Source organism: Myotis brandtii, unplaced genomic scaffold (assembly GCF_000412655.1).
Source record: "Myotis brandtii unplaced genomic scaffold, ASM41265v1 scaffold499, whole genome shotgun sequence".
Classification (NCBI taxonomy): Eukaryota; Metazoa; Chordata; class Mammalia; order Chiroptera; family Vespertilionidae; genus Myotis; species Myotis brandtii.
In genome coordinates this window covers 251,576-261,851 of record NW_005369027.1, presented here as the reverse complement: position 1 = coordinate 261,851, position 10,276 = coordinate 251,576, and the positions used below count along the sequence as shown (strand labels likewise).

Below are 10,276 nucleotides of genomic sequence, written 5' to 3'. Positions count from 1 at the left end.
GTGGTCAGTGTGTGTCATAGTGACCAGTCATTCCCAGTCTTTCTGCTGTTAGGGTCAATTTGCATATTACCCTTTTATCATATAGATTATTATTATTATTATTATTATTATTATTATTATTTCCAGTAGCAGCACACCTCCTGCCTGTAGAGCAATGAGAGTAATTGTCCTGTCACAATTCTCAATGGAATCATCAATTACTTTACCGCCTGTGAAGACCCTCACATCATCCAGTGCTGGACAAACAAGTTTCCAAAGTTCATTCTAACTGCCTGAGAGGTTAACAATTCAAATGGGACTTGTGATCTAGAGCTGTGTTAAACATTTCAAAAGAAGCTTGTCCTGCTAATTCAACGTGTTTCTTTTAAATAAATAATATCTTTCCTCATACATTGTAATCAAACCTGCATTAGACTTGCAGAATGAATGGAGAATTGAAGGGGATTTTATCAATCATTTAGTTCAGTGGTTCTCAACCTGTGGGTCACGACCCCTTTGGCGGTCAAACAACCCTTTCACAGGGGTCACCGAAGACCATCCTGCATATCAGATATTTACATTACGATTCATAACAGTAGCAACATTACAGTTATGAAGTAGCAACGAAAATAATTTTATGGTTGGGTCACAACCTGAGGAACTGTATTTAAAGGGCCAGAAGGTTGAGAACCACTGATTTAGTTCGATCCTTTCATTTACTCCTTCAGAAGCTGAGTTCTCAACAAGTTATGTACTTGTTTGAGGTCGCAAGCTATTAAAGGCAGCATTTGACCTAGAATCTAGATACTCAGTCTTATATTATGTTCCAACACAGTTCTTGCCTCACTGAAAGAAAGTTCACAACTTACCTTAGATTTTCTGCTTATAATGTATATAAACTCACAGCTCTGTACAAAGCACAATAGTTTTGCTGATCAGTATAGCCTAATTTACATAGAATTAAAAAAAAAAACCAATAACTGGAGAACAGTTTTTTGTTTGTTTGTTTGTTTTGGCAGATCCCTTGGCATGCTTTTGCTCATGCTAAGGGCCAAAATTGAAACCATCTCAAGCCTGGTATGGCTTAAGGTCAGGGTACCAGTCTTTGAAACAAACAGGATTTCTTTTACTTTGGTTTACAAAGGCAATATACCAAGCAAGGTAGGTGTCACCAAGTGTGCTGAGGTCCAGACATTATATACGGCAGGGGGAAGAGGAGATGAAGGATCAATGTGGTATTGTGCTGATCGAAGACCCTAAGTCCTTGGCCTGCCTTGCTCTCTGAGCATATTCATGCTGTTTGAAGCTCACTTTCCAGACTTGTACGTTTTAACTACTCGGGCCCCACAGTTGGCATGCATTTGTGACTCCTGAGCCACCTGGTTCAGAAACGAGCACTGGCCCCTACTCGGCAGTAATGCTCTGTCAACTCTGTGATGTTGGGCAGTTTCCATGAGCTCCAAGGCTCAGAGTTTCCTCAGCTCTCGTATTAAAATGATGACATTTGCCTCTGCAGGTTCATCGTTAACACTGAATGAGAGAAGAAATGTGGAATAACCCAGCGGAGTTGTTCACAAATTCTATTAAGACCTCAATTTAAAATGATGATTACCTCACATTTCTGTTCTCAAAAAGAAGAACGTCAAGATCCTGATTCGGGGTCTGGATAGTTATAATATTTGAACTTTCCAAAAATACGCTTTTGTCCAAACCCTGTTCTTCATGGCTTCATTAATCTTTCATATCCTAATTTAAACCTCAAGCTGGGATACTTTTTATGACAGTTTTCATGAATTAGACATGCCGTCCTGGGAATCACAGCAAGATCTCCAACTCATTCGGTGGTTGAATAAGGGCCACTTGCATTTGTGACCCTCTTGCTGATTTGCTGTGGTTGTCTAACGTTATTCAGCCTCATTGCTATCAGAGGAATGACTGTCCTCAGGCTTCATGATAGTGGGATCGAGGCTAAACTACGATTTACCCTGTGTGATTCTTCTATCATTGTTTGTTTCATTAGAAAGGACTTATATAACTTAAGTGATTATAATGATTAAACATCATAATCATTGATTATGATTGATTAAACATCATAATCATTGATTATGATTGATTAAACATCATAATCCAGGCTCAATGGTAAGGCATCAGATGAGGCTATTTGATGGCTGTTGGCCTAGGTAGGTTCTAAGTAGAGAACTAATAGGGATTTATTTCACTGAAAATACATGGACAGTTAAGGATCAAGGTAATGTCTCCTCTGACAGTAATATTCTATATGCTCAGGATTTATCAGCCCAAGTTGTCCTGTTTGACCGCATGCTTAATCATACCCTCTTATATATACATAATAGGTATATTCTTTCCTCTTACTTTAGGCTATATATTTTTATATTCTGCAACTTCGCTTTGTCAAACTATATTTCAATTGTTGTAGCCTTTAAGGGGTACAATACTTATCCAGGTTCCTTAGTTTCATCATATGGAATAATTCATATAGTGTTATCTTCTTCTGTTGAAAGAAAAGAAAGAAATGGCTTGTGAAACATAGAATGGTAATGGTACCTAGAGGCAGTTTTGAATTATGCTTTGAAATTATAAGAAGGCTTACTTTAGGCTATATATTTTTATATTCTGCAACTTCGCTTTGTCAAACTATATTTCAATTGTTGTAGCCTTTAAGGGGTACAATACTTATCCAGGTTCCTTAGTTTCATCATATGGAATAATTCATATAGTGTTATCTTCTTCTTATGTTGAAAGAAAAGAAAGAAATGGCTTGTGAAACATAGAATGGTAATGGTACCTAGAGGCAGTTTTGAATTATGCTTTGAAATATTATAAGAAGGAAATCTACCCATATCTATTGTGGCAAATAGGGATATATGTCCTTATTTGCATCTTTATTCATTTTCTAATCTATTTTCTTTCTTGTTTTTATTCATTAATACATATATTTATTGTGCACCTACTATTTTCCAGGCAATGTGTTAGGAACTCAGGTTATAAAACTGTGAACAATACTAGAAGCCTTCTCACTCCTTGTAAGAATGAGAAGATACATGTATTGGGAAGATTAATCATATTTCTAAATAATACAATAGATTGGAATAAGTTGTGTTTCAATCAACTGAACAACATAATATTGAGATCTCTTAGTACCAGGAACATTTCATCCAGAATAATGTTATGCTTGCAGTTTAAACATGAACTTATAAGATCTTAAAATTCGAAGAACTTACAGACATTATCAAGTTTTACTTACTTCTCATCTCCAGTTTAAAGATGAGTAAATGGAAGCATAGGACAATTAGGAGACTTGCCTAACAACATAACATTAATTGGTGGCAAAATTAGAAGGAAAACCAAGGTATCCTAATTTCAAGTTCATTAATCTACTTTATAGCACAAGCCTATCAACTTTCTGATAATACAAGGAATACCTTCCCTGCTTAGCTTGGGGCACTTTATGTTTATTCTCCTCTTCTGCCTGACATTTCTAAGAAAATGTCTCACCACTCAAATTCAGTCTCACACCTTCTAACTCTAGGGAACAACTTTTATTTATAGCTTTTATCTCTCTTGAGGGCAAGGATTATGGTTCATTTGTCTGAAGATGTCTAGTATCTAGCATAATAGTCTGTTAATATACAGAAAAAAAGAGCACACAAATATGTTAGTCGAGATGACTTAACTTGACTTTTCTAACATCCAAGCAACCTTGAACCATCACTGCATATCTCTAGGTAATAATTTCTTTATTATGACTAAAATTTTTAAAATATAACATATAATAAAACCCACTTATTAAATGGTATTAATACTGCAACCAAGTTTGTAATTTTATTTTCATAAATCTTTTGATATTGTCTTCCAATTGTTTGGTTAAGACTAAAATGATTAAAGGGTGCCCTCTTCTGTTTTGTGACCACAATGGTATTATATGGGGTATGTATTTCTGTCTACAAATTCAGAGGTACAAGAAAAAAAATTACTCTTTATTTTTAGGTTTCCTAAGGCAACTAAGTTTTAACTTTGCTTATGGGAAATGTAAACATAGGTATTGGGCTTTCCCCTAACCCTTGCCACCTGTGTTGCAACAGGTTAGCCAGAGTTCTAGAGCAGTGGTTCTCAAAGAAGGTGTTCCTCCTCCCCAATGGGAGACGTTTGGAAATGTCTAGAGATAGTTTTGTTTGTTACATCTTGGGAATAGTCCTACTGCAGATGGTGGGTACAGGTCAGGATCATGCTAAATATTCCACAGTATTCAAGATAGCCTCTTACAACCAGAATGATTCAGAGCAAGATGTCAATAGTGCCCAGGTTGTGAAACTTTTCTGGAGCCTTAGGCCATGTTCAGGCAGCTGAGAGACTGCCAGTCATTTGTCACTTCCCCACACTGGCTAGCGATGAGATGCCCACTGTGCTAGCCCATGGAGCTCTTCAGGGTTTCCTACTCGCTGTTCCCTTGTAAAGTTTGTGGCACAGGATCCTGGTGAGACTTGAAACTGGTTGGATTTGGTAGATGGCATTTTTCTCTGAATTCTGCAATGTTCATGGAATGCATAGCTGCCTTTCTCATTTTCCAAGTCTGTGAATTTGAAGCTTGTAAAAAATCTCTCTGTTCAGAATCTATTGTCTCTAATTTCCATAGACTTAAAAAAAAAGTCCAGGAACCACCTCAAATTTTCCCTTAGGCAAGGGATTATTAAATCACATACTAAAGGCAGAAGGCAAAAGATTAAACATTACTTCATAGCTCAAAAATGTTTCCATGACCTTCCTGTGACATTGATACCAAAGCTTATCTTACCTAATAATAGACAAACATGTAAATTGACCATACCTTTGCTATGCTAACCAGCCAATCAGGAGAGTATGCAAATTAACCCAACAAAGATAGCGGTTAATTTGCATAAGTAGGCTCCAAGCGGCAGAGTGAAGCCTGATGGTCCCGGGGCCGGAGTAGTGAAGCCTGACAGCTCCGGGGCCGGCTCTGGCCGGAGTCCAGCCAGAGCGAAGGCCTGGGTCCTGGGTGCCAGAGGCAAACAGGTGCCAGCAGCCAAGGGAAGGGAAGGCCTATTGCAACCGGACTCTAGTTGGTTATAAAATCTTTTATTTCTTCGCCAGCAGCCAAGGGAAGGGAAGGCCTATTGCACAAATTTCTTCATGCAACAGAACTCTAGTTGGTTATAAAACCTTTTATTCAGTTAGGAAATTTTATTGAGCACATAGTATCGGCTGTCTCAGGTACTCAGAGTGATAAATAAGACAGATAACATCTGCTCTTTCTATTATTATTTGTCTTCAGTCCTGAAGGAGTTAATGTATCATCATATAAATGATTAGAGTGCTCCTATCCTTTCCTTAGTTTCCACTTAATTTAAACTGTAATATTGTATATTTCACATTTTATTTTTCAATGCCATCCAGCTGCTTGCCGTACAGAAGGCATAATCCTGCCAGCAAGTGTTTTGAACACTCCCCCGTTGATTTTGCTCATGAAAAGAAGAGGTCACTTGTGGTGGCTTAGCAGGAAGACTATTAGTGGTTTAAAGACAAAGAAAAGCACAGAAGTATGTGGGCATCAATAGGAGCCTTTTCTCTCTCTGCAGTCTCGCCAGCAGAAATGGTACTTGTGACTTCTAGAAGCAGTTTTTCTTAGTTCCTGTTAAGTAACTTTATTTTGGGGTTGAATAAAATATTGGAACCAATGATGAAGTTATAGATCTCTACTTTGTAGAGTGTCATCCAAGTAATAAACAAGAGATATTTATAAGAAACAGGTCACAGTAGGGGCACCAGACAGCCTTCTGTTGCAAAACAGGACCCAAGAAAGGGAATTTGATCAACTGAATGCATTCAGATGTTACAGGGGCTGGTGATGTGTCAAGGAGGGGAATTGCAAAGATAATTTCTCAAGCATATTGTGGGAAGAAAACACAGAAATGGCAAATAAGAAATATGTGATTGTGTAGAAGTTCCATAGTGGTAAACTCATGTTCTTAATACCTTAGAGGAGAGAGTAAATTGCTCTGTGATTTTAGCTGCATTTAGTTGCAGCAAAGAAGGACTACATATAGAGATCAACAAATAGATAACAATTACTTAGCATATTGGAGGCCTTGGTAAAAGGGGGGTGTTAATAGCCCATCCGAGTAAGTTGAAATAAATGCAGAGAGACAGATGATGCTGACTGCAAGTGTTAGAGAACAAAGAACATGCTAGTTAAAGATCCATGAGATAAGAAAGAATCTCGGGCCCTTAGTGGTTATGAAATTGAGAGTGTTTTGCGCCACTATGTGAGCTAATCGCTTTGTTCCCATCTCGGGGGAAGGAAACCACTCGCAGCCCTGAAAATAAAGAGCCCGTGGCCAATGCGAGGTCTGAGGGACACCAGAGCTGGTCTCAGGAGGCGGTTGTGCCTCTTGCCAAGTCTTTAGCAGTCGGGGATATAAAAGCCTTCCACGATGCTTTTGGTAGTTTTTCATGAAACCTATTTGTTTGTATTCTAGTTTTCTCACCAGGACTTTGTAGCAAGAGTCATAGTTTAATGCTGAGACTGTATAAACTAAGGCAAATAGTAAGTTAATTCTTGTTAAGTACTTACATTTGTTTTTGCAATAAGGACTGATTTCTTTACATTATTTCCCCTTTGAGACTAAGGGAATAAAAACCTTGAACTAGAAAAAAAGAAAAACACAGTACAAAATAAAAACATTTTACTTTGGAATACAGAAGGTGGAAGCACAGTGAAGGTAAAGTTAGAACAAGTATTTGTTGTTGCTGTTGATGAGTGTTGTTTTGCTCATATCCAACGGTCTTTTTGGCTATCACTGATAATTTTGCTCCATTCATTCAGAAGCATGTATGTGCTAGGTTTTGGTGATATGACGTAATATAAACGGCAATACAATAAAGTATGATTACCAATATGATAGTGAAAGGAGGGGGAATAAGGAAAGTAGTGGCAAAGGAGCCCAGCCTGGCTTAGGAGTTCCTGAGCAAGACACCTCTGAACAGATGCTTAAGATGAAATGGAAAAAAAGGAATGGAAGGAGGTTAACTATTTAGAATAGATAGTGAAATCCATGTTAAATTATTTATTAAGGTCTTAGAAAATTTAATCTCTCACTAACTTTAATGGCATGTTGAGATTGTATGGCTTTCATGATAATGAATCCAGTCACCTTTAAACAACTTGATTTGTGATAACCACATACCAGGTTAGCCAAATTGCTACTCATTCAGAGAAAAGTTTCCTTCTGATCAGTTTTACATTCTTTTTCTTTCAAAATATATTAGAACATAAAACTGAAAGCCACAAATGAACAAACAGGACAAACAAAAACTCACAGACACAGACAACAGTATGGTGGTGTCCAGAGGGAAAAGGAGGTGGGGAGTTTGGGTAGTAAAGGGGGGGAGGGGACCAAATACATGGTAATAAAAGGAGATTGAACTTTGGGTGGTAAACACACAAGGCGGTATACAGATGATGTATTGTAGAATTGTACACTTGAAATCTATATAATTTTATTAACCAATGTCACCCCAATAAATTTAATTTAAAAATGTATTAGGCTGTAATCATTTAAACATTTTAAAGTGTGGAATTCAGTGTTTTTTACTATATTCACAAGATTGTGTGACCGTTACCACTATCTAATTCCAGAACATTATTATCATCCCAAGGAGAAACCACATACCCATTAGCAGTCTTGCCCACTCCCTCCTCACCCACTCCTTCCTTTAGGAACTATTATCTATAGATTTGCCTATTCTAGACATATCATGTAAATGAAATAATATAATATGTAGTCTTTGGTAATTGACTTCTTTCTCTTACTATAATATTTTCAAGGTTCACCCATGTTCCATGTTATAGCATGTATCAGTATTTCATTCCTTTTCATGGCCAAATCATATCCTATTAAATGAATTTACTACATTTTGTTTATCCATTTATCAGTAGATATCTGTTTGACTTGTTTCCACATTTTGGCTATTATGATTGGTGCTGCTGTGAACATTTGTTTACAAGGGTTTGGCGGATATATGTTTTCATTTCTCATGGGTATTTTCCTAGGAGTGGAATTGCTGGGTCATATTGGTCCCCGTGCTTCCTTTCTGAGGTACTGCCAGGCTGTTTTCCATTTTGCATTCCCATCAGCGATGTTTTGCTCTCTGTTCACAGACCCCAGAGGAACTAGAGGATGTCTCTGACCTGGAAGAGGATCATGAGGTCCGCAGCCACACCAGCCTTCAGACCGAAGGAAAAACTGACCGGGTATGTCACCTCTTTGGGGGGAGATGTGTGTACTGTGCCCTTTCCCGGTCAATCCAGGCAGCCTGTCCCAGCTGGGACTCCTGGATCTGGAGATGCTTTTGCAAAGTCAGGGAGAAGAGCCTCCGCATGCAGGAGAGGCAGCACTCGGGAATGATTCCTCCCCCTTGAGAGCACACAGGGAGGCTGTGTCTGGTCAGGTAGTGAATCACCTCATAACACTCTTGATCTTTATAGCAGTCATGGGAACATAAAAGTGAGATGTGTACATGTTTGTTTATAGTAGAAAGGAGAAACTAAGAAGTTGTAAATATACTCTGAAATTCTAGAGGGGGGGGGGAAACACTTCTGAGGCAATTCTCTACATTTCTTTCTTTCTGCAATGCCCTTTTCTGCCCCTACCCTTAACACACATACACCCTCCAAAGATGTTAATCACTTTCTCAATTGCTCTGAAACGCTGTACTTCACTACACCCACTGCTTGGGAATTTGTGAAAGTCTGGTTTCCCAGACACTGACAGCTTCCAACTGCAGTCCAGACTATAGAACTTGGGTCGGAGAGCCAGGCAGGATAGCACAGTGGCGAAGACTGCCGGGACCACATCGAATCAGCCACGTCCTTGCTGTGTTATTTGGGAAACTCACTTAGCTTTTATCTACCCCCATTCTCTTATTTGTAAAGTGAGGATAATGACAGTACTCTATATAAGGATTATTGTGGGAATTAACTAAGTTAGTTAATAGAACATTTAACATATGCCTAGCCCACGGTCAGTTCTCAATGATCAGTTATTATTACTTATAGTAGTCGTAGCAATAGTATAATTATCATCATTTTCATTATTACTACTAGTTAATTAGTTAAATTCGGTGACCTAAAGTTTGGCTATGCTAACCAGCCAATCAGGAGAGTATGCAAATTAACCCAACAAAGATGGCGATTAATTTGCATAAGTAGGCTCCAAGCGGCAGAGTGAAGCCTGACGGCCCTGAGGCCAGCTCTGGCAGGGGCCGGCCAGAGCGAAGGCCTGGGTCCTGGGTGCTAGAGGCAAACCGGTGCCAGCAGCCAAGGGAAGGGAAGGCCTATTGCAACCGGACTCTAGTTGGTTATAAAATCTTTTATTTCTTCATTCAGTTAGGAAATTTTATTGAGCACATAGTATCGGCTGTCTCAGGTACTCAGAGTGATAAATAAGACAGATAACATCTGCTCTTTCTATTATTATTTGTCTTCAGTCCTGAAGGAGTTAATGTATCATCATATAAATGATTAGAGTGCTCCTATCCTTTCCTTAGTTTCCACTTAATTTAAACTGTAATATTGTATATTTCACATTTTATTTTTCAATGCCATCCAGCTGCTTGCCGTACAGAAGGCATAATCCTGCCAGCAAGTGTTTTGAACACTCCCCCATTGATTTTGCTCATGAAAAGAAGAGGTCATTTGCGGTGGCTTAGCAGGAAGACTATTAGTGGTTTAAAGACAAAGAAAAGCACAGAAGTATGTGGGCATCGATGGGAGCCTTTTCTCTCTCTGCAGTCTCACCAGCAGAAATGGTACTTGTGACTTCTAGAAGCAGTTTTTCTTAGTTCCTGTTAAGTAACTTTATTTTGGGGTTGAATAAAATATTGGAACCAATGATGAAGTTATAGATCTCTACTTTGTAGAGTGTCATCCAAGTAATAAACAAGAGATATTTATAAGAAACAGGTCACAGTAGGGGCACCAGACAGCCTTCCTCTGCAAAACAGGACCCAAGAAAGGGAATTTGATCAACTGAATGCATTCAGATGTTACAGGGGCTGGTGATGTGTCAAGGAGGGGAATTGCAAAGATAATTTCTCAAGCATATTGTGGGAAGAAAACACAGAAATGGCAAATAAGAAATATGTGATTGTTTAGAAGTTCCATAGTGGTAAACTCATGTTCTTAATACCTAAGAGGAGAGAGTAAATTGCCCTGTGATTTTAGCTGCATTTAGTTGCAGCAAAGAAGGACTACATATAG

At 38.5% G+C, this 10,276-nt stretch overlaps 1 protein-coding gene across 1 annotated transcript in view; it reads left to right on the top strand.

Moving 5' to 3' along the window:
- Positions 1–10,276, top strand: part of CTNNA3 (catenin (cadherin-associated protein), alpha 3) — a 1,348,181-nt gene that overhangs the window by 1,194,752 nt on the left and 143,153 nt on the right. Inside the window, exon 14 of the mRNA XM_005876777.2 lies at positions 8,177–8,269. Coding sequence (XP_005876839.1) covers positions 8,177–8,269 — 93 coding nt within the window. The remainder of the gene's footprint in view (positions 1–8,176; positions 8,270–10,276) is intronic.